General features: G+C 44.8%; 1 protein-coding gene across 3 annotated transcripts in view; it reads left to right on the forward strand.

The window, feature by feature from the left end:
* Positions 1-24,324, forward strand: part of SLC7A10 (solute carrier family 7 member 10) — a 95,361-nt gene that overhangs the window by 37,318 nt on the left and 33,719 nt on the right. For all 3 annotated transcript variants that reach the window (XM_029608390.1, XM_029608388.1, XM_029608389.1), the window contains exon 2: positions 12,424-12,628. In XM_029608390.1, the coding sequence (XP_029464250.1) occupies positions 12,424-12,628 (205 nt within the window). The remainder of the gene's footprint in view (positions 1-12,423; positions 12,629-24,324) is intronic.

Genomic DNA, 24,324 nt, shown 5'->3' on the forward strand with positions numbered 1-24,324 from the left:
TTACAAAGGATTATGAAAGGGGGATATAATAAGGATCAGGTTTTGAAAAGAGTTCTGATGATCTGAGGTTTTCTTTTTTTTTTACCTGTTTCTAGGTATTGAACTTAACTTTTACAGTTTAGCAGTTTATAAAGACATTACTTTTGCATATGGACGTTTTTTTTTAGAGGAGGCGGTAAGAGGGTGTATGATTTCAGCTATCCCAGCAGTGCTTTTTTTTTTTTAAGTGTTGCAGCCAGCTACCAGTTTGATTTCCTTTGCACCTTTTTTTTTTTTACATTTTAAAATAGTTTTGAAAATAATTTGTCATATGAAAACAGATTTCAAAAGTGTGGCATTGGGAAATGTCATTTTTGTGTATGAAAGCAGTATTCAGAATTAGGGGCTGTGGGGTTTATTTGTATATCCCCTTTACACAGTAGGGTTTTCCTTTTTTAGGGATTACGACGTGACTGTTTAGGATAGAAAGGATTCATGTGGATACTCTGTGGTAATTATTTTTTTTTCTCTTTTGGTTGCTTAATCAGGATAGATGGACTTTCAGCACAGAGGGTCCAATGTAATAAACATGCGCTCATATTTTTTTTAGCTCACATTTTCTTTGCTCGCGCACTGAAAAACACTTTAACTCCCGATGCAGTAAGCTGATGGTATGCAGGTGCATCGGGAATTAAAATAAAATGCGCGCATGAGTAGAAATGTTCCCTCAGCTTTATTACATTGGTTGTGATGGTGAGTAATGTGCATGAAACATGATTTGTACATGTAAAACTGAGAAGGCTTGCTAGACAGGCCAAAAAGTGCCTGTAGCTGGGGGGTGGGTTAGTGGATGGGTGAGGTGTGTACTTAAATGGGCGGAAGGCTGAGTTAGAGGATGGCCAAAGGGTAAGATAGGTGGGTGGGGGTGGATTAGTGGATGGGTGAGTGATGACTGAGGTGGTGTGGTAAGTAGTTGAGTGAGGGCTCTTGGTTGGTGGGTGGGTAAGTGGTGAGAGGTATTCCATGACAAAGTCCCATTGACTTAGGAGCGCCAGGGCACAGGGTCTCTGGTCCAGGTGTCCCAGACTTGTGTACCCCAGTGCTTAGCTCACCTGTTAGGGCTGAGGACCCAGCTTGGCTGGGGAACCCCCACGGGAACAGTCCAGGATTCCAGGGGCAAACCAGGCTAGGGGATCTTCAGCCTATACCAGCCACCTTCCCTGCAGGTTGAGCCCTTGGGTTCTGGTGACCAGCAGGACTTAAGCAATGGAGGAGTCCTGCTGGTCATCAGGCTAAAGATGGACTGGAATCCGGAGGGGAGAGGAACAAACTCAGGTGAAACTGAACAGGCCTGGGGATTCAGGCTGCACGGCTGGAGACAGAAGTCAGGCAGGACTGAAGAGGCAGGCTGCAGGGCTGGAGGTTGATGTCAGACGGCGCTGGAGACAGAAACCAGGGCAGACTTGGGATGCAGGGCTGGAGGCTGGTGTCTGGTGGGTCTGGAGCTCAGGCGGGAACCAAGGTCAGGGATGGAACAGTAGAACAAAACAGAGGTTACTAATACTGGCAAGCTTGAGACAGGAGGCTTGGGAGCCAGGGAGTAAGGCTTGAGACAGGAGGCTTGGGAGCCACAAGGCAAGCTTGGAAACAGGAAGGCTTAGGGAGGCCACCAAGCAAGCTAGAATACAGGAAAGCTAAAGCCACAAGGTAGAAGGCTACAGAGAGCCACAAAGAATACAAAGACGAGAAGGCTTTGGAAAGCCACAAGGTAGAAGGCTATGGAGAGCCAAAAGGTATACAGAAATGAGGGGCCAAGCAAGGAGCTGAGCAGACTCAATGACAAGGCCCAGAGTGTAGACTGAGGCAGGCAGTGTTGCCAGATGCAAAAATGTTTTCAGCCCAATTGGTCACCCAATCTAGCCCAAAAGTAGCCCAAAACTCAAAAATTGTGACAATAGTTTTTATTCTGCACAATAGTACACAAACTCCTGCAGTCTGCATACAAGTTTACAAAATTAACAATATATATAAAAAAGTAAAAAAAGATTGATAGAAAAGTATAAAGTTAAGGTTGTCATGTTCAGCGCGCAGAGCTGCGCCATTGAAGATGTATTGGCCCTTCTAATTTAGAAGCAAGTCCAGGTTGGGGACCTGAGCTGACCCCCACCCAGGGCACTATATAGTTTTGCCCCGGCCATGCTGACCCCTGCATGTTCAGTGCAATAATTGTAAAAGCAAGTGAAAATTTAAAAAAATGTTTGCATTGTGCAGATATTGAATTCTTGCACACAGTTTGGGTTTGAAAAGGGTGCTGGCAAATATGTGGCGTGCACGGGAATTGGTCGAGACTCATTAGCAGAGGAATAGAAGTGCCATCTAAAAATCAAGGTTGTCCTGTTCAGGGTTGCCTCCTGCTTCTAAATGATGCTTATAAGGGATTTTCTTTTTTTATTCTAGTGGTTTGGCTAAAGAAAGAGGTGCAGAACAAAGTAAAAAAAACAAAAAACAGCAGGCACGATAGTACACAAATTTCTGTATTGTCTGCATATATACTGGCCAACCTGTGTTGATGCCGTGCAGTCACTGTCATGGGTGACTGAACGGCTTACAGTAGCTTATTGTGACTGTGATGCATCAGGGAAAGGTTGGTACCTCATGCTTTGCAGCTTTAAGTACATATTCCCCACCCACCATGCTCCCCTTCTGCTTCCTGCAAGATGCCCAAGGAAAATAAAAAGCCCAAAATCCCGCAGCCGAAAAAAATTCCCACACGTGCTCATTGGAAAGTAGCCCAATTGGGCATGAAAACCACCCATCTGGCAACACTGGAGGCAGGGCTAAATAGGCAGGGAATTGCCGAGACATGAGGTCACTGAGGGTAGAGCTGGAGAGAGGGTAGGCGCAGCTCTCTGAGGACCTCTGGTGGTTGGGAGGCTGCATGACAAGCAGAATCACATCATCTGAGTCGGAGATGGAATAAAAGTTAACTCACATTTCTGGGGCTGATGATATTGTATGGTACTGTGCCAGGGGTTCTGAGGTGCAGAGGTCTATCCTGGGCCTGGAAGACCCAAAACCAGGACCCCCACACCCAAGGTCTGGGACCATGATGGCACAGCACCATGGGCTAATACAAGCCACCAGAAGTGTGCACTTTACTCCTCCTCTGATCCATTAGTTAAATTTCCAGCATTAAAGACACATGAGTTAAGCCCTCAAGGTTTTAACACACCTCCTTGCATTGGGGAGTATTAGCTAAAGCCTTCATTAACATGGGATTTACATGGAGGTGTGCTTATTTATTTGATTTGATTTGATGACTGGAAATCCCAAGATGCAAAAGGGGTTAAGTTAGCTGGATAAGTAGCTCCTCATCAGAATTCCCCTGCCCAGCCAGGTAAATAGTTATCCGGCCAAGTAGCGGCCACTGAATGTAGCGGGATATATATATATATATATATATAGGAGCATATAGAAATGACAGCAGAAGAGAACCAATAGTCCACCCAGTCTGCCCAGCAAGCTTCCCGTGCTAGTATCTGCCATGTAGGTTACCCCCATGTATCAGTCAGTGCTGCTTGACGTGCTTTGCTCATGGACTTGGCAGTAGAAGCAATCCTGTGTAATTTCCCCAATGTCTGTGCATCAGACTGTAAAAAGTCATGGTTCATGCTGGTTGTCTCTGAATCCAAATTCCTCTTTCCCTCCACCCCCACCCCCTCCGTCAGTATTTAAACACCGCCATGTAGCCGGATAAGTGGCACTGAATATCGGGCTCTAAGCAACTAAGTTTCAGGTGTAAAAAAAATACATTGGACCCTGCGGGTTACAACATTTTTAATGTAAGTTATCTGGTTCCCAACTCCAGTGCTAAGCACTGCTTCCTCGATTTTTGTTTCTATCAATAATAAAGGTGGAGCTTTGATTGATGGGGATTTGAATATAAATTACGGATCATGAGATAGATAGGTAGAATGGGCCCACTCCCACAACGTGCTTGTGAAAAGAGAGGTCTCCCTAAATCCATACGTTGACGTCAGGCTGAAGTCGGTATCCCAGGTGATGGAAGGGCAGTGTATCTGCAGTTCAGGGTTATAGCTGTTACCTGCCCCATGGTTGTATGTTAAAATTATGTTCAAATCCACTTCTGAATCAGAGCTGGGACATTTTCATGTCTAGTGGCACTGCTCGATATCTCTCTCCAAAAATCCTGGCATGGGTTCTTCAACAGTGTTAAGGATTATTTTTAAGGGCTAAGACATTTTAGATAGAAACAGTTTCAAAAAGACACAGCACACAATAAAAGTCTTTACTATGAGAATTTCTTTTAAGCAAAATAGGCGCAAAATTGTAACAGGCATTGTAGCAGTTCAGAAGTTACAGGCACGGGCAGAACCGGGGCTTCTGACCCTTGCTAATGCCTTCTTCTGGGACCCTCTCACTTCCCTTTGACTGGTGCTAGGCTCCCTGATGGTTTTCCAGATGCTTGAATCATTCTCCTTTTCACCTTTCCCTTTCCTCCCCTGGACTCCTTTTGGGCTCCTGGATCAGAGCACAGGATGGATAGCGCTCTCTCTCTTTCCCACACCTCGTGGCAGCCCAGGATATGCACCTGATGTCACGGCTCCGGCATACATCACACCCCGGGTAAGATTTACTCCCTGAGAGTGGAGATGCTCCACACTCCACAGCTGGATCCCTCAGGAACACCTGCTTCAATTAAGTATCCCAGGCACGGACTTTACCATGTGGCTCCTGAACCCACTGCCTGGTTCTGGAAAAAGCAAGGCTTGCTTCCTCCCTCTCCAAATTCCAACTCCTCCCTCACCGGCATATTCTCAGGCTTCTTTGACCAACATCCTGAACTACAACATTGTGGCCACGCCTAGGGGAGAGTGCTATAGCAAATGGTTCAGTTCACTCGCTACTCTGACAACCTCAATATGTCCTCTAGTGCGTAGACCCCTTTACGTAACCTCACTGTGGAGATCATGAAAATTACACTGGTTAGAGGCTCCTCTAGGACCGAATCAGGGACCCCTGTCCTAGAGGAACTAAGAGTTTGCCTCTAGGTTTAGAGGAAGAAAGGGGCTCCCCTCTGGGATTTCTTTAGAGTGCTGAAGTGGTGGAACCTGAAGAAGTTTCTCATTGGGAGTTTGTTTTATTTATTTTATTTATTTATTTAACATTTTTTATATACCGACAGCCGTTTGCACATCGTATCGGTGTACATATAACTCAGAACTAATAGGCGGTGCCTTTACATGGAACAAGAACTAAAAAATTAAAAGTAAAACAGGTATTGCAAGGGACAAATTGAACACATTAATAATAATAATGTACAAAATATTTACAAGAGAGTCATCAGTCCAAAGGACAAAGGTTTTCATACATCAAGAGGAGGGGGAGTAGGCTTGTTGAAAAAGTAGTGTTTTTAGTTTCTTTTTGAATTTTGGAGTGGATGTTTCTGTGCGGAGATCTGGTGGGAGGGAGTTCCAAAGAGTGGAGGCAGCGAAGGAGAAAGCTCTATTCATTGTATAGTTTAGCTTGTAGGGCTTGATAGAAGGGGAGGCCGTGTAGATCTAGTGGAGGAGCAAGGAGGAGGGGGGGGTAGAGCCAATTGAAGTTTTCATTGGTGATACTTTTGTGAATAAGGGATAGAGTTTTGAACAGGATACGAGATTGGATTGGAAGCCAGTGGAGTTCAATGAGGGTAGGAGTGATGTGATCTCTTTTTCTAGTGTTAGTAAGGATACGTGCAGCAGCGTTCTGTAGGAGTTGTAAAGGTTTGGTGTGGTTGGAGGGGAGGCCGAGGAGGAGAACATTACAGTAATCGATTTTGGAAAAGATGATAGATTGAAGTACCGTGCGAAAGTCAGAGAAGTGCAGGAGGGGTCTGAGTTTTTTGATGGTTTGTAGTTTAAAGTAGCAGTCACTTAAGATAGCTTTGATGTAGGGTTTGAAGGAGAGTTGATTATCAAGAAGAACACCAAGGTTATGGATGTGAGGGTGGAAGGTAGTGGAAGAGTAAGATAGGGGAGGAGAAGGAAGGGGTAGTTTAGTGGAAATAATAAGTTCTGTCTTTTGGGGGTTGAGAGCAAGGTGCATATTAGTGAGGAGTTTGTTAATGGCGGTCAGGCATGATTCCCAGTTTTGGAGAGCTGAGTTAAGAGAGTCAGAGAAAGGGAAAAGGATTTGCACATCATCTGCGTAGATGAAGTGTTTGATGCCAAGATTAGTGAGGAGGGTGGTAAGAGGAAGCATGTAGATGTTAAATAAGGTAGATGAAAGTGAGGAGCCCTGGGGAACGCCCTGAATCAGTTTAATGGCGTCAAATTCATTGTTATCTAGGAGAACTGTGAATTGGCGATTTTGAAGGTATGATTTCAGCCAGGAGAGTGCAATTCCAGTGATACCAATACTGTTGAGGATGTTAAGGAGGATGGTGTGGTTGACAGTATCGAACGCTGCAGAAATGTCTAACATGGCAAGGAGGTAAGAGGTACCTGTATCTATATATATTAAATTTTAATTCATCATGGACTCCATTGTTTGCTTGGCAAGTGGCAGTGAAGGAATTAACTTGCCAGGTTGCCTCCTGAGGGTCTGCATGGCTAGCATCAAAATGTCTCCATGCTTCATGACCACCTTCTGGAAGTTTTACCTGAAAGTAGTGCAGAGTAAATTATTTTGCTGAAGGGTCTTTTGGACTTAAGATCCAGGCTTGGAAGAGGAGGGGTGTTATGAACTTGCAAGAAGGAAGCAGATTTTTACTATTCCCTTTCAGACGACAGGCTTAGGAAGACCTCAGCCTACAATCTCTTACTTTGTATAATCCGTGGAAGCTCAGGTTGATGTCCAAACTGACTTCATGTACGCCCCTCCCATGTCTGCACAAAACACTTGAGTTTGAGGATTATCCATCAGCTTAAATCATGGATGGGGACACCCATGTTTGTGTGTATGGCCAGAGAATTAAATTGAGTTCAAAGTACAATCCTTTGAAACAAACCACTTGCCTGGACTTTTCACTTGGATGCAGAGGGCAAGCAATTAATGGTACTAACATATCCCCTTGAATGGGCCCTCGGAGTTCCAGCTGCCCCATTTCAAAGCCCATCCCACACCCCTCGGGCACTACCAGGCTACACACCTTTCTCTCTTCCCCAAACAAGTCATACTCCGGGCTTGATATGTGGTTACTTATATGGCGCAACCGCTGAAGGTTTTGCTTTGGTTCCAGTTCGGGTTCAGCTGTGACCAAAGTTGTTCCAGTTCAGTTCCAGTCCAGGCCAATAAAACCTCAATAACCAATTGGGCGCACTAATGGTTCAGCTCCAGTTCACCTGGGAAAATTTTAAATATAAGTCCCATGATACTGATTCTTTGCAAAGTGAAGCAGAGCAAGCCTATAAATCTGTTACAGCCGGTGAAACGTGCGTGAAACCAAAAATATATGCTCCCTAATTAAACCCAAATTGTAAATCCTCCCAAATTTTGCTTTCATGTGCTCATTCTAGTTGTGGAGCCAGTGAGTAAACCACGTGAGTTACATTTTATTTTTTATTTTTTTTATAATCAAACTTTCTGAATCGGTAAACCTGAAACCCATTTTCGTGGTTCTCTTCTGGTTCTAGTTCAACGGAGACTCTCTCAAATAATGGTTTCAGGTTCATTTTAACTCCCTGGTTATGTGACTCAAAAAAGCAGCATGCGGACACCTGTAAAATTATTGGGGGTTATTGGTATTTCGGATAAAGCTCCCCTCCCCCACCAGTCATCTTGGAGGTCTTAATAGAGCCAATAAAAGAAAACAATAGTTGGAGATTGGAATTGTCCTTGCTAGATGATGATCCACTGGCAGTCCACACTCCCACTGAAAAACGCAGACTTATGTGCTCCAGATTGTCCTGTTCTTTTCAGTACACTGATAGGTGTGTGTCAGTGCCACTTTCATGGTTAATGCTGCGGCTAGTTATCTATGTTTTGGTTAGTTTAGAAAATACAAGTAAAATATTTTCAAAAAGATATCTAAAATAATGAGAGTATCTTTAACTGTGTGCATTTCACTCTATCCACCTTATTCAATAAAGATTTGTTGTTTTTTTTTCATAGGCGCGGGATGTTGAAAATATGTTTTTCTTAACTAAGGCCCTAAGTTTCTAAATTAAGCCTTAACATTTCTAAATGTTAAGGCTAAGATTCTTGACTGTGAACTGACCAAAGAGCAAGGCTGAACAGTAACATGACATGAGAGAAACCCAAATAAGTAAGAAGTAACTTAAGAAAACGTGCACCATTCATGTCATGTAATAGTGGGGCCATCGTATGTGACTGTGGATCCATCATGTATCTGATCGCAGGAAATACTTGTATTCATTTATAAGGTGCTTGGCCAGAGTACAGTTTCTTCAGTATGTAAACACATACTGGATATCTATGTGCAATGTGTATGGGAGAAGGGAAGCTTCCAAGTAACCCAAATTCAAATGCTACTTAACCAGATAAGTTGGACTTATCCAGCTAGATGGCAACTGATGAATATCCAGCTATATCACTTAGTGCTTTTTATCTGGCTAACTTAGGGCCTCATTTTCCACGCCGCTCACACGCAAAAAGTCCCTTATCGCGTGCGATACCAGAATGGGGGCGGAGTCGGCCCCGGAAGAGGAGGAGTCGGGGCGTCACCGGGGCCGACTCTGCGCCGACGCCGCAGACAGTGAAAAGGTAAGGGCCTTTTCGCAGCAGCTTTCGCTCCCCATAGCTACACCTCCTATGGTGGTGCTATTGGGTGTGAAACCGGCAGCGATCGCACTGCGACGGTGCGATCGCTGCCGGCTAGCGCAGGCCCTCCCCCCGTTTCGACCCCCCGCCCCTCATCTTCTAAAGTATCGCAGGCCTGCGATACTTTAGAAAATGAGGCCCTTAGAGCTAGATTCATCATTTTGCTATAAATTTTGCAAGAACAGCACCCGTGATCCAAAAAAAAAAAAAAATGGGGTGAGGTTAGGTTCCAGATACTGCATTGCATAGCTATTTTACATTGCAAGCTGAGAAGTGCCCAGACAGGCTTTTATTGCATTTTGGGAAGAGAGAGAGAGAGACTATAAGGATCTCATATAAGTAAACTATTTATTCCACTATAAGTGGGGCAACTAGTAACGCGGGGTGAAGTTTTGGTGGTGGGCTAGGTTTTAGGAGCAATTTAACATGCACAGTCAGAGGTACAAACAGTGAAGATTTTATGTGATTTGGAGTGATGAAAGATACACATAGATTAGACTTGTACATTGTTCTCTCGACCTAGCTTGATAGATACAAAATTAATTACAAAATATATTTGTATTTGCACGCTCCAGGCTGCAGATCAGAATTTGTTGAATGTACCCAATTTTAAAAACCTCCTCACTGAAGAAACTAGGAGTAGGACATTTTCAATTACAGGGCCATCTATTTGAAATACACTGGATGCTCATCTTAGAAAGAAGGGAGAGTACAAGTTTTTTATAAAGCAGCTTAAGGCAGTGATTTTTAGGAAGTTTTTTAAGATTTCTGTTTGAATATTGGATTTTTTATCTGATACTATATTGTAGTGTTTATGTATGATCGAAATATTATTTATGTGTTTTTTATAATGTGTTTTTATGCTTCTTTATTATTTGTGTTATTTTCTGTGATCTACACTGATCAATTTCTTTTGGATGATGCGGAATACAAGTGCATTAAATAAATAAATAGAATAAAAATAAAATACAGGATGCTGGTTTCCATGGACCATTGGTCTGACACAGCATGGCACTTATGTTCTTGTGTTAAGCCAGGGTTTTCCAACCCTGTCCTGGGGATCCCATAGCTAGTCACGTTTTCAGGATATCCACAATGACAATGCAGCTATATTTCATGCATATTCATTCTACATATCCTGGAAATCTGACTGTGGAGTCTCCAAGACAGTTTTGGGAATCCTTATGTTAAGCCGAATGATTAGATGGTTTCATGAATATCAGAAAACATTTGATTCTGGGTTTTTTTTTATCACTTTCATATGAAAGCATGCTGAGATTTTTAGGACTCTTTTACCTATGAAAATTTTGAAAAAAATTGTTTAATTAGCAGAGAATCAAATGTTATGAAAATAATTTGCATGTTCAGAGTTTCAAATTAGGCCATGTCCATGCTGCAAAACCAATCTCAGGAGCTGTACTGAAGACCGATTAAGTTATATCAATACCAGTTACTGTTTTACAGGTTTGGCCATTAGAGATACTAGTGTGTCTATATTTTCATGAACGGAAGTTTCCAACAATGGAAGGGTCAAAGAGAGTTCAGGAGATGTAGAGGTTTATCTGTGTGACAGGGAGTTTTCTTCTCCCCAAGGAGATGGCACGCAGGAGAGAATAAAAATGCCTCCTATGAGGTGCAGGGAGGAGTTATTATGGAGCTGGAGTTAGTGTTTCCACGAGCACTGTTGGGGAGCCTTTGTAGAAGGAGTTTTGAAGCTTAAGTGAAGGAACTGAACGACAGGAAGGAGCAGCAGAGAGCGGTGTGTCCTGACTTGGTCTGCCAGCAGTTTTTCTGAGGAGGATAACGAATCCTCTGCAGGGAGTCAGGAGTGAACCAGGACTTTCTGTCCAGAGGAAAGTGGGAGATTGGACTTGGATAACTCACATGAAAACTTTCAGCATGATCCATTATGGGTTAACAACAGAGATCTAGAGGGAGGAAGAGTAGAGCTGTGGGACACAGGGAGGAAGAGTAGAGCTGTGGGACACAGCATAAGAACTGTGCATTGTAAAAAAAAAAAAAAACAACCTTTGGGAAGATTTCTTGGGAACACAGGAATGTTTTTTTGGCTGTAGATTTTGTATGGACTTGCTTTCGAACTGAATGATGCAACTGCTGAAACTTTCCTATTTTTTTTCTCAAAGTAAACTTTTTCTTGTTTGGAGCCCAAACTTTGTGTGGGCTGTGGTGTGTTTTTTGGAGGTTTCTTCTGCTCACTGGCCTTGCAGGTGTGCTCTGCTCCAAATCCATGGGACCCAGACTCTTTTCTCCCACCTGGTTAAGGAAATCCAGTGGTCTCCGGCACTGGGAAAATGACATCCCATGAAGGGCTTTACAACTAAAATTGTAGAAATGACCTCAGAACCACACCTGAGCAGGTCTCAAGAGCAGTTTTCAAGACAGATTCTTTGAAACTGAAAAGTCATTAGAAGAAAGTTTGTCTAATTTTAAGGTTTAGAGATACCATTTGTAAATGGATAATGAACTGGTTGAAAGTGGGGCACCAGTGGTTTATCATTACTGGTGCATATTCCTAAGGAATAAGGTGACAAGTATCATCCCACAGGCATCTGTGCTTGAATTACTCTTTAATATTTTTTTAATAATGACTTGGAGGAGAAGATTTGCAAAAATATTGCCCTTTTTTGCAGATGAAAATAAACAGAGTGACATCGTAAATATACAGCAAGACTTGCAGATTTTGTGGAGAGATGTACATACCTAGGTGAATGGGCAGAAAAGTGCCAGAGGAGATTCAGTATTGACAAATATAGGGGCAAAAAGATAGATAGATGCTAAGTCACCTTTATAACCCAGTAACGCAGAAACTGGCTTCTGCTTAGAAAGGCTCTGGAAATGCAGGTAAGTGCTGGATTGCATTTGTAGGAGCTATTGGGTGCTGAGTTTAATAGTTTTCTCAGTTTTGGAAGCTCCAGAGTTTAATGTTTTAAACCGACTTGTTGGGATAAAGTATCTGTGCTATGTTTTCTATTTATCAGTTGCTTAAAATGCTTTTATATTTTCTGAAAAGGCAAGATGACAATTCCTTGTGAGGTAAAAGTTATCTGCTTCCCTATTCATTTGAAAGGCTAGGATGAATCTCTGTTGCCGTCCCACCCACCCCATTCCTGTTTTTCTAATAGAGCTTGTTTTATGGGCCTAAGAATCTACGCTTTGCTCAGTTAGATTAATTGGATCCTGCCTTCAGTTAAACCATACCTATTAACCCACCTGTTAGAAATGTAATCTTTTCCCTGATTCCGCCCCAAACTCTTGTCTGTCTTGTCTGTCTGTTTTGATTAGATTGTAAGATCCACAGAGCAATGACTCTCTTACGTGTCTCTATCCAGCGCCGCATACATCCATCTTGTTTTGCTATATAAATGTTTAGAAGTGATAGTAATGGACTTCGCAGTTCTTAAATCAGTTAAACTTTGCAGTATAGTGCAGATAAGGTCTGTAGTGCCGTCTGTTTAGAATAGCCTATAATGGTGACTGACACCTGAAGAGTAAGCTCAAACAGGATGAGACACCTTTACATTGTGTCCTACAATTCTTGCAAGGCAATTTTTATGGTGGAAAAAAAACCACACACACACACGTAGAAAAGGCACATTCATTCCTCTGCACAATTCCTAACAAATCTCTTCTTTATAACAGGTAATATTATTGGGTCTGGAATCTTCATTTCACCTAAGGGAGTTCTTGAACACAGCGGCTCGGTGGGACTGGCTTTGATAGTCTGGGTCCTTGGAGGAGGAGTTTCTGTTCTTGGATCCTTATGTTATGCTGAACTTGGAGTTACTATCCCTAAATCAGGAGGAGATTATTCTTATGTCACTGAGATTTTTGGCGGGCTAGCTGGGTGAGTATGACTCTACCTCCGATCTGAATTTAATTTATTATAGGAACTTTTACATTTATTTGTTTTTAGGGCTTGGGAATCTTCTGACAATTGCTTGACTATGTTTGTTTCCTTGTACTTTGCTATAAAGACTGTTTACGAGGAATGAAAATGATTTTGTCATCCGTAATAAATATCTATGCATCTGCCTTGTGATCTCCATCGTACCCACATGAGTAAGAAAGTTAATATGCCTCCGATTTACCACCATCTGGTAATCCTACCTACTCTCCAGGATGAGCAAGTTCTGTTTTGTTTTGTTTTCTATGGACACATACAGCCAAATTTTAAAAGGCCTGCACGCGTGAAACCCTGGGTTTGCGCGCATGGCTGGGTCTTGCGCGTGCCGCGCGCATTTTCAAATGGGCCCGGCCATGGGCGTAAACACCGGTACGTGCACAAGTGCCGGGCCTCTTCAAGGGGCAGGGCGGGATCTGGGATAGCGCCATTGTATGCTGTCCCGATGACTCAGCTCCATCCCTGAAGTAAGTTGAAAAACAACAAAAAAAGGATAGATAGGTAAAGTTTAGGGGATGGGGAGGAAAGAGGAAGGGGGTTTAGATAGGGGGTAGGGAAGTTCCCTCCCAGTCTGCTCCTTAATTGGAGTGGACTGGGAAGGAACTGGGGAAGGCCCAATTGTGTCGCTGCGCGTAATGTGCTAAATTTCACACACACCCTTGCGCGCGCAGTCTGCACGTGCACGCGCGGATTGTAAAGTCCAGCGCACATGCGCACGCGGCCACCTGATTTTATAACATGCGCATGCTGGCGCATGCATGTTATAAAATTGGCGCGTCCGTGTGCATGCACGCGCATCTCTTAAAATCTACCCCATAATTTCCAGGGCTGGATTTCCCATTAGGCAGAGTAGGCACCTGTATAGGAATGGCTTCAAGGGGGGGGGAGGGTCCAAGAGGAGAGAGGAGAAAAAAACATCTATTGATTGCACGTTATCCTCCTTCCTCCTCTTCCTTCTCAGTTCCACATCTTCCAGGGTAGATGCTCTCTCTTCCGGGCCTAGGAGTCTGCCCAGAAGAGATTTAAACTTTTCCAAGAAAAAGTAAGATGCACTAAGGCAAAACCAGGACTACTCAGCCTGTCCCAGAAGACAGAAAAATGTCAGGTAATTCTGTTTCAGGGCATGGACTCGTATAGGTAAATTGCAGATTTTATGGCAATAAATATCAAGCTGGCTCCTCAGAGAACTATCATGAGCCATGATGATAACAATGAGATCCCACAGAATGAAACATCCACAATGCCATAAGCATCATTTACCATGGCTCCCATTATTTTTGATGGGGGACTTTTCAATAATAAAGTACATTAACAACTATCACAGTTGATAAATAGACCCCAGATTCTGTAATTTTGGGGGCGCTGTTGCACAGCGACAAGATGGCTGCCTAATCTTTTGATAGAATCAAGACGCATTGCCCATTTAAAATGTCGGCTACCTTGCTTTTTTGATTACATTCTACTTTCTAGTGATGTCAGGCTCCAAATCTGGTAAGATCAAGGCGGCTTTTGCAGTGGCTGCTGGCACAAAGTGGTCGAAGCAGGACACCCCCCCCCCCCCCAACTTCAGAAAAAGCTGCACATGCTAAAAATATGGCATTAACAATAAAGAAGCAAAAACCCTCTCCAATTTATATTCAATAAAGAAAAAGAAGAGAAAAAAGGATATAAATCATAAACGCTGAGGCGCCATTTTTCGAATGTGTAGGAAGAGGCAGTTTCTCTGCTCGGGGTTGAAGAACATTTGCTTGACATTTAGATCTTCACTTTGATCTCCTGAAGAAGATTGCTTGTGCAATCGAAACATGTCGAGACAGTTTTAAAGGACAGCTTTAAATGTGATGACAGTGTTTTACACTGTATGAGCCCTTTGGGCCGTGTCAAATTAAGCTAAGTATATGTTTCTTCGACTTTTGGGTATTAGACATTGGGCATTTTAGTATTTGGGGTAGTTTGTAATGTTGGAAACATAGTAGATTTTTAGATTTTCTAGTGGTGTATTATCACAGTGTTTGAGATTTCTAATTATAAAATATCATTAAAATAATTTTCTTTATAAAAAGTTGCTATAACTTTGCAGTATGATGACAATAAATGATTATGAATAACTAACTGCTTCACTGACCGATTGCGGCTTGCGGCCCCTTGAGTGGCGAGAGGCTGCAGAGAGAGATCTTGAGGCAATCATTGATGATATTGTCATCTACTGTTATATAAGTTGTTAATATTCATTATTTTTTGTTTCATAAGCTATATATTAAAAATATGGCATTGGCAGATTTGGTTCTGGATGAACTGAAATCTATGAAAGAGATGCCTCCGGCAAATATTGAAAACACTACAGCTATTCATATTGAGGTGTCCTCTATGGCACAATGGCTCTCGACATTTCAATCGTGCTTGGAGGATGTTGAATCTAAGACTGCGTCACTGGTTTTGGCCACAGAATCTCTTCTGCAGTATGCGCAGATTGAGCGGTTGCAGCGAGACATGGAGGACTTAGCAAATCGGAACCATCAGACTAATGTACGGATTCTGGGCATACCAGAAGGGATGGAGGGTGCCGACACTATTGGGTTTCTCAAGGCTTTGATCCCAGAGTGTCTACAGATCCTATTTGCCTTGCCCCTTGAAATTGAGAGGGCACATCGAACCCCGTCCAGACCTCTTAAAAACTCTCGATATTTTTAAACTACTTTACTACCCTCAGGTCCTAGAGATCTTGTCAACGGCTCATACTAAGGCACCCATTGACAAGGGTCATTCTCTACTTTTTGTCCCAGATGTTGCCAAGACCACAGCGGTGAAACGAAAGGCCTTCCTGTCCTTTATTTCTACTAAGTCTGCTTTGAAGGTCTTTAAGAGCTGTGTAATGTGTTTATTTTTAACTTTTAAGCTCCTTTTTTTTTTTTTTTGCATGGGCGATGCATGTATTAACATGAGCTGAACCTTGGGCAGCCATAATTCCTGCCATAAAGCCCACATTTTTCAGGCACTGCCTGACTCCATAGTTATGGATTTTGCTCACTTCTTCCCTTTTTGCAGGCAATGTTGTTTTTTTGGTTTGGTTTTGGTTTGGTTTTGTTATTCTGTCTCTATTTTTGTATTGGCAATGACAATGTTTGCATCAGTTGCTGCTACTTGGGGACATGCATACTACATGTATTGTTTCCTCTGGATATAGCTGCTGTCACGGATATGTCTGTTTCCTTGAATGTTAATGGTCTCTCACACCCCATTAAACACAACAAAATATTGACATTTCTAAAATCACTGAAGGCTGATGTTGCCTTAGTGCAAGAGACCTATATATCCTCCTTGGAAACACTCAAATTAAAACAGGATTGGGTGGGTGAGGTACTCATTAGCACAGCAGTGAAGAAGAAGAAGGGACTTGCCATTTTATTCCATAAGTATCTTGGGCATTAAATATTGAATCATTCTGTTGATGTAGATGGGAGATGGATCTCTGCTGTGACCATAATTGGGGGGAACGGTTTTCCTTTCTCAATCTATATGTACCAAATTTGAATGAACCTGCCTTTTTTTCAACAGCTCACTTCTCGTATATTAGAGGCGGAATCCTCTAAGCTAGTCATTGGTCAGGGGCGGGACTTTGATCAGCCTTTAGTTCCCATTCTAGATAAGCAGTCACAAGCAAAAAGGTCGATTTTAAAAGCCTTGCACGTGCAAAAACAGCCACTTACTGTTACGAGCGCGCGCGGGCGCGGTCATCGTAAGCGGGTGGTGGTGAGCCCTTGGGCCACGGCAGGACTCAAGGAGGAGCCCCAAGCCACACCGTGGGAGGTGAGCTGAGCAGGCATGGTGAGCCAGGCAGGCAGGAACAGAAGCAGGGAGTCCGACCCTCAGCCGGACCTGCATGCCCATGGTAGCCAACACGGGGAAGTTGACTAATGAACGGTCCTCCGACTGTTCCCGGCCCTTTCGGACCTGCCGCAGGGAACGGCAATGGGCAGCAGGCCGGACAGAGGCGAGGGCAGACAGAGTCCTTAAACAGAAGACATCAGACGGGGCAGAAGCAGGCTGAAGCAAGACGGAGACATCAGGACAAGGGCTGAAGCGAGACACAGGAAAGGTCCAGGCGAGCAGGAACTCCGATGCTGGGATACTCACATCCGAAGCCCCCTCGGCTGGCAGAAGCTCAAGAGCCCGTGGGACGAATCCCTCCTGTTGGCCACTCCAGGGCCCAACAGGACAGAAGGCTCAGGAACCAGATGAGGACGTAGGTCAAGGCAGAGACAGGAAGACATCCGGGCAAGGGCTGAAGCAAGACACTGTAGACAGGCTGGACGGAAACATTGCACTGTCCATCAGGGCGCCCTACTCAGCCCACCCGTGGGACTGAGTCGCGGACCACCCTGTCCCAGACGCGCCCTACACAGCCCAGGAAGGCTGGTCGCGGACCACGCTGAGAAGAAGGGTGCGGGGAAGACCCAGGCGAACAGGAACTCCGATGCTGGGATACTCACATCCGAAGTCCTTACGGCTGGCAGGAACAGGAGCATACATCTAGGCAGGGACACAGGACAGGAACCCATCAAGGCATAGGCGAAACCGGGGGACCTGGATCGGCAAGGTTACAGACGACTGTAGAGCCCGATCCGGAGGCCCTTTGCAAGTGAACTGAAAGTCCTTAAATACTGGAGGTAGAAGGCAACTCCCTGGGAGGAGCTTGCCAGGACTGCCCACCGCTGGTCCTATAAGTCAGGTGGAGAGCTGCGGGCCAGCCCCTAGGAGAGGGCGTCGCCAAACAGGAAGTCCAAACGCTGGCAAGCAAGCCACAGGCACAGCTAGGCCTCTCAGGCCCTGGAGCAAGTCCCGGATGGAACACAGGCGAGGCCCAGGCTTCAGGGCGGCCTCCGGAGGAAGGTAAGAGACCTCCTGTAGCGCAGCAGCAGGGGGGATCGCAACACTTACAATGCAGCTAGCAGAGACTGCAGTGTACAAATCAACTCCTTTTCATCACTTATAAGGTCAAAAATTCTTTAATGAGGTCAATTTTACAGTGGATACCTCTGAATCTTTCTATAACAACACCCCCCTAACCCCAACCCACCTCCCGAAAACTCACCCCGAATCAAAGTGCCCCCTTACAAAGTTCCATATATAGAGTATCAGAATGAGCCCTATAAAGAGGCAGTCAGTCTCTCTCTCTCTCTCTCTCTCTCTCTCAGCAGTAGCAAATTGGTGCACATACAGCTCAAGACATGGAGAGTATTTTATAACCTACATGCATAGGTTATAAAATAATATATATTTTTGTGCACAGCAAGATACACGTGTATATGGGTGCGTGCGTGGCCTTTCTAAAATCTACCTTAAAGGTTTTTTATTCTAAGTCATTATGTGTCTTATGGACTCTGTCAGCCTGGTTGATCCTTGACATCTATTACATCCCACTGACAAAGATTACACCTTCTTTTCTCCTCCACATTCGTCATATTCTAGAACTGATTATTTTCTAGTTACTGGGAATTTGGTTGCTGGTGTCGATTCTGCCTTAATTCACCCTATTTTAGTTTCAGATCATGCTGCCATCACACTGCATATTAATATTTCTTCCTCAACTGCCATGGATCATCTTTGGTGGAAGATACAGCTTTCCTAACTCTCATTCAGGATAAGATAGAGGAGTTTTTTTGCACAATATAACACCTGATGTCACCTTCCCCATGGTTTAGGCAGCATTCAAAGCCACTATTCAGGGAGAAATAATTAGTTATGGTATCCAAGCACGTAGAAAACAGACAGAGGAACTTTCCCATCTGAATCTCGGTTCAAACGCTAGAAAAATATTTCTCGCCCCATTCATAACAATCTGCTTTCCCTTCAGAAATCTATAATTTTAATAAATTGTTAAGTGTGCAAGTGGGGAAATCTATTGTGCGCCCGGCCCGCGCACAGGTCTGCTCACCTCCTAGCTCCTCTGCAGGTCATGGGTCGGCCTCCCCAGCGGCAGCCCCGAGCACCTCCAGGCCTCGGCGTCCCTCTGCGGCAGTCATCGGGCCTTCCACTGCGCACCAGGCCTCACGCCGGAGTTCGATGTTCTCAGTGGCATTGGCCACACCCCTACACACATGCTCGTGGATCGCCCGGCCTCTTGTAGGGTATGGGGCGGGTCCTAGCTCCACGGTGCACCCTGATTGAATGTATGATATAAGGAAGTCCCTGCTTGCACTTCCTTGCCTTGGCAATCGGGTCGGCACTGTAAGTGTACTAGTTTGCCTCCGCTTTCACAGTCTTGTTCCAGCGTCCTACTGTTCCAGCCTTGTCCAGCGTCATTCTGTTCCAGCGGCATTCTGTTCCAGCGTCTGTCTCTCCTGTCTCCCCAGGTAGTACCCTTGGACTGTCTCACTCGTACTGACCTCGGTCTGCTCCTTTCCATTCTGCTCGCTGCCTGGATCTTGACCTCTGCCTGCCTTGTGACCTAGTTTGATATCTGGAACCTGACCCCTGCTTCGTTGACTACTCCTCAGACTGATCCTCGGATTCTGACCTCGGCTGCCATTGACCACGTCTCCTGATTCTGGCTTTGTCCCTTGCCTTGTCATCGCCTACTCTGTATTAGCCTTCCTTGGTTCTCCAGACTTACAGCCTAGTGACCGACCGCGCTCCCTTGCTGCTCGTGGGCACGCCTCTCTACTACCTCTCCAGGAGATCCTGAGAGGCCCACCTAAGTCCAAGCGGCCCGGGTACCTAAGGGTTCCACCCGGGGGGACCGCGGGCTTCCAGTGGTGAAGCTCATCCCAGCCTCTGTCTCTTCCTGTGCTCCACCCCCTGGGGGCAGGTGCTTCCTGGTCCCTACTAGTGAACCATTCTACACTGCTCCAGGACAAGGGTCCACCCCCGAGCGCAACAGGTTGCCAAGTCCATGGACTCGGCGGAGTCTCCCACCTCCAGGGCCCTACCGGGTTTGGACGCCACAGTTCAAGAACATTGCAGGGCTTTGGAGCCATTCTCCACTGCTCCAGGACAAGGGTCCACCTCCAAGCGCAACATAAGTATATGGATAGGTAACCCAGATAGTAGTCCCAATATAGGGGTAGATTTTCAGACGTGCGCGAACAGCCTACTTTTGTTTGCGCTCCAGGCGCAAACAAAAGTACGCTGGATTTTAGTAGATACGCGCGTAGTCGCGCGTATCGGCTAAAATCCTGGATCGGCGCGCGCAAGGCTATCGATTTCGTATAGCCTGCGCGCGCCGAGCCGCGCAGCCTACCCCCGTTCCCTCCTAGGCCGCTCCGAAATCGGAGCGGCCTAGAAGGGAACTTTCCTTTGCCCTCCCCTCACCTTCCCCTCCCTTCCCCTACCTAACCCACCCGCCCGGCCCTGTCTAAACCCCCATCCTACCTTTGTCGGGGGATTTACGCCTCCCGGAGGGAGGCGTAAATCCCCGCGCGCGAGCGGGACTCCTGCGCGCCGGGCCGCGACCTGGGGGCGGGTACGGAGGGCGCGGCCACGCCCCGGGCCGTAGCCACGCCCCCGTACCCGCCCCCAAAACGCTGCTGACACGCCCCCGAAACGCCGCGACGACCGGGCCCGCCCCCCGACACGCCCTCCTCCGAGAACCCCGGGACTTACGCGAGTCCCGGGGCTCTGCGCGCGCCGGGAGGCCTATGTAAAATAGGCTTCCCGGCGCGCAGGGCCCTGCTCGCGTAAATCCGCCCGGTTTTGGGCGGATTTATGCGAGCAGGGCTCTGAAAATCCGCCCCATAGTGTTTAACATGGGAAACCTAGCATGCAGATCTGAAGTTAGAAGTCTTACCCAGAAAATTTAGAAAAGTACCCCAAACTCATGGGATATTATGATATTTATCCTGGAGATAAAAAGTGTGAATCTCAATTGAAAAAAAATCTTCCAGATGGTTTGTATCCAGAGTGCGTAAGTTGGAATATCTGCAGACTTTCATTTTTGAACAATGTTTCGTCTTGCAGCTACCAGCAGATGAATCACTAATGGGGTACTCCCAGAGCAAGAAGAGGTGATTTCTGGAATAGGAAACCCTAGTAAAACTATGGCTGGGTCAAAAGGAAGGGAAACTTTAATGATGTCGTATATCCACAACAAGACCTCTGTTGGGTTTGCGGCATATTGTGGACTCTTGGTCGAAGTGGCGATGACTCCTCCCACGGGGAGGGGCCCTGTGGGGAACCACAATGATTGGATAGACTCTTAGTAAGCAGACACTGAGGAGAGAAAGCTTTATTATACTTCAGTTGATGAATAGAATCTTGCCCAAGGAATGGAAGTGCTGTAGTCCAGCGATATCACAGTAAGCTCAGACAGTATCTGTAGATGAAGGTCTCATCCAGATGTAGCAAAGGTCCGGTAGTGTTCCACAGCGCGGGATAGGCCATGAACCTGAAGGGTGGAATGAGGAGAGCTGGAGTGTAGTGATACAGAGTAGCAGTGCTGATAACTTCCTTTGGTAGTTGAATGAAGAGAGGGACCCGAGGTCCGAGGTGCAGGATATCCTGAGCAGAATAGGCCGTCGAGGAGCGAGTACCTAGGAGCGCCGAGGGTTCCTGAAAGAAAGCAGACAGGACCCCCAAGGAGTGGGTGTTCTTATGGTTAGGCAGATTAACCCTGGAGGGCGAGTAGAAGCGAGAGGCCCCCGAGGAGCGGGTACCCAGAGCTTCCATAGTAGAGAGATACCCCGGAGGGTAGTGAGGAATCCAAGCGAGCAGCTTAGAAGTGGTCAGAGTAGCAAAACCGAAGTCCTTGCTAACTCGTTCAATTGGAGCAGAGCGGAGGTTTAAATACCCGGAGGTACTGATGTCATGCGGTGAGGCCACCCTCGAGGTTCCCGCCATGACGTATTCAAAAACGTAGACAGCATGCGCGCGTGTGCCCTAGGAGGCCTCAGGAAGAAGCATGGCGGACGGGGATGCCCATGCTGGCTCGGAGACGCCGAGGGTTTCGGCAAACAGCAGCAGAGGCAGCCATTCTTCCAATGGAGGAGGAAAAGAGTAAAAGAGAGGTGAGGCAGAGCGGTCACAGCCGTCTGCGACCGGACGCAACAACCTTTTTCCAGTAAATCATTATCCAAGGGCAAGTCCACCACATGTGTTTAAAGGATCCTGCCTTGCCACAGGCCCTACAGCACCTATCCATGTTACAGAGTTTCATTTTATGTAAGTGAATGGGAATATGATACCAATGGTACAATATTTTATATCCATTTTTTTAATAGACATACATAATGAATTACCCTTAAAGAGCTACCAAATCATGTGGTCCCATTGCTCTTCCGTTATGCCCTTGTCTAAGTCAGTAACCCATTGCAATTTAAAATTACTAATGGGGTCCCCCTCTTTGAATATTAACCAATACATTTTTTAAATAAATCCTTTGTTCTTAACCTTCCCAAGGAATAACTCCTCGAAAGGCTGTAAACATGACTAAAGGCAGGCATGCCCTTGTCAAACCGGAGGATCCCCTGTAATTGCAGATAACTAAAAACCGAGATCGAGTAGCCCTCTAATTTCTCTTCCAATTGTTGGTAAGGAAAACATTTCCCCCTGTGGAATTATTGACCTGTACGATTTATTCCTTGCTCACACAGCCAAGAGAAATTGGTTCTATTCATGTGTTGAAAGAAATAGCTGTTACCCCATAAGGGCGTTAACAGGGACAAACAGGTAGATATTCTTCCACATGAGAGTAAAGAGTTCCAAGATTGCAAAATCCCAGATAAGAATGGATGATCCCCCACTAAACTTTTCTCCTTTGTCTATGTCGTCCCTAACAGAACTTGAAAGGAGATATTGCTAGGGAGTACAGCTCTTTCAAGATAAACCCAGTGTTTTTCATCTGGGGCTTTGCATAACATTAACACACTTTTTAGATGAATTGCCCAACAGTAAGCTCCAAAGTTGGGAAAGCCAAGGACTCCCTTTTCTTGTAGCCCCTTCATAACTTTACCTGCTATTCTAACTCTTCTTTTTTTCCAAGCAAAGGCAAATATATATATGAATTGAAATCAGATTATAAAGGAGGGGGTCAACTTTATAGGCAACATCTCAAATAAGAAAAGTAACTGTGGTAAAATGTTCATCTTTTTCATTGAGATTCTACCAAACCAGGATAGCAAGAAAGGTAACCATCTCTTACGATCTTATTTAATATTATTCAACAAAGGTAGATAGTTCAATAAATATAGTTGATTTAAGTTGACAGATAGTTGCACTCTCAAGTATTTCATTGAAGTGTGTGCCCATTGAAAAGTAAAATTATCAGAGATCAGGGAACGATACATTTGAGACACACCTAAATCTAACAATTCTGACTTATTTATATTAATTTTATAACCAGATAACTGACTGAAGTCCTCAATCTAGAGACACGAGAGGTTCCCTGATGAAAAGGAGAATATCAGCGGCAAAAGGAGCTAACATGCATTTCTCCCTCTGCTCCTATCATTCCATGGTTATTAGGATATGATCTAATTGCACAAGTTAAAGGCTCCAAGAAGATAACAAAGAGCAAGGGAGAAAGGGGACAACCCTGTCTAGTCCCTCTTTCAAGACAAAATGGAGCGGAGGAAATGTCATTCACCCTTACCTGAGCCATAGGAGATGTATATAAGCTAGTGATCCATCACAATATATTAGGGTCAAAGTTCATCTTAGAGCCACAAACAGGAAAAGCCATTCCACCCTATGAAAAACTTTCTCCGCATCCAATGAGAGCAGCACAGAATTAGGATTACGGCTGCCTCCTTCATAAATCAAATTAGTAGCCCGTCTAATGTTGTCAGCACCCTGATGGCCAAGCACAAATCCAATGGATCAATATGGGAAGAAATTTCCCAATATGCCCAGCAAGAACCTTAGTGAAAATCTTTACATCATAGTTAGGTAGTGAGATTTGACAATAAGAACTACATTCTTGTCTGTTTTTCCCTTCTTTAGGGATCACCGAAATTGAAGCTAGTATCATAGAGGTTGGAAGTGGCTCTCCCTTCAAAACATTGTTAAAGAGTCCAGTAAGCTTAGGGATTAGAATTGGGGCAAAAGTCTTATAATAATTTAAGGTAAAACCATCTTCACCTGGTGATTTTCTGGTGCGTAAGGACTTGATAGCATATTCTACTTCAAGTGAAATTTCCTTCTCCAATGACTGAGCCTGCTGCTCATTCAAAGAAGGTAAGGAGAGATCATCCAAAAAGGTGCTAATTCTAGTTTCCATACCTGTAAACCCTTGGGAATATAAACAGTGATATTAAGAATCAAAAACACCATTAATCTTTCCAGGAGAGATGACTTGTCCGCAATGGAGGGGACATATCTGTTTATCCGAAATGTATTTATATAGCAGGCAAGGAATCTATCCGCTTTATTACTTTATTCAGAAAATGTATGCTGACCTTTCCTAAGGACATTGGCAGCCTTACACTCAAGAAGATTATTAAGAAGGCCACGTTTATGAATCAGTTGATCTCTAAACACTTTAGATTAATTTAGACTACGCCGCACATCTAGTATTCTCACCTCCCTTCTCAATTTGGTCTCCCCTTCTCGTATTTTCTTGTTAGGAAATATCATAAAAATCCTGATTACAGCCTTACTTGTATCCTAGACCGTATTTATGTGAACCTCATTGGTATCATTTAACT

This window comes from Rhinatrema bivittatum, chromosome 7 (genome assembly GCF_901001135.1).
Source record: "Rhinatrema bivittatum chromosome 7, aRhiBiv1.1, whole genome shotgun sequence".
NCBI classification, from domain to species: Eukaryota; Metazoa; Chordata; class Amphibia; order Gymnophiona; family Rhinatrematidae; genus Rhinatrema; species Rhinatrema bivittatum.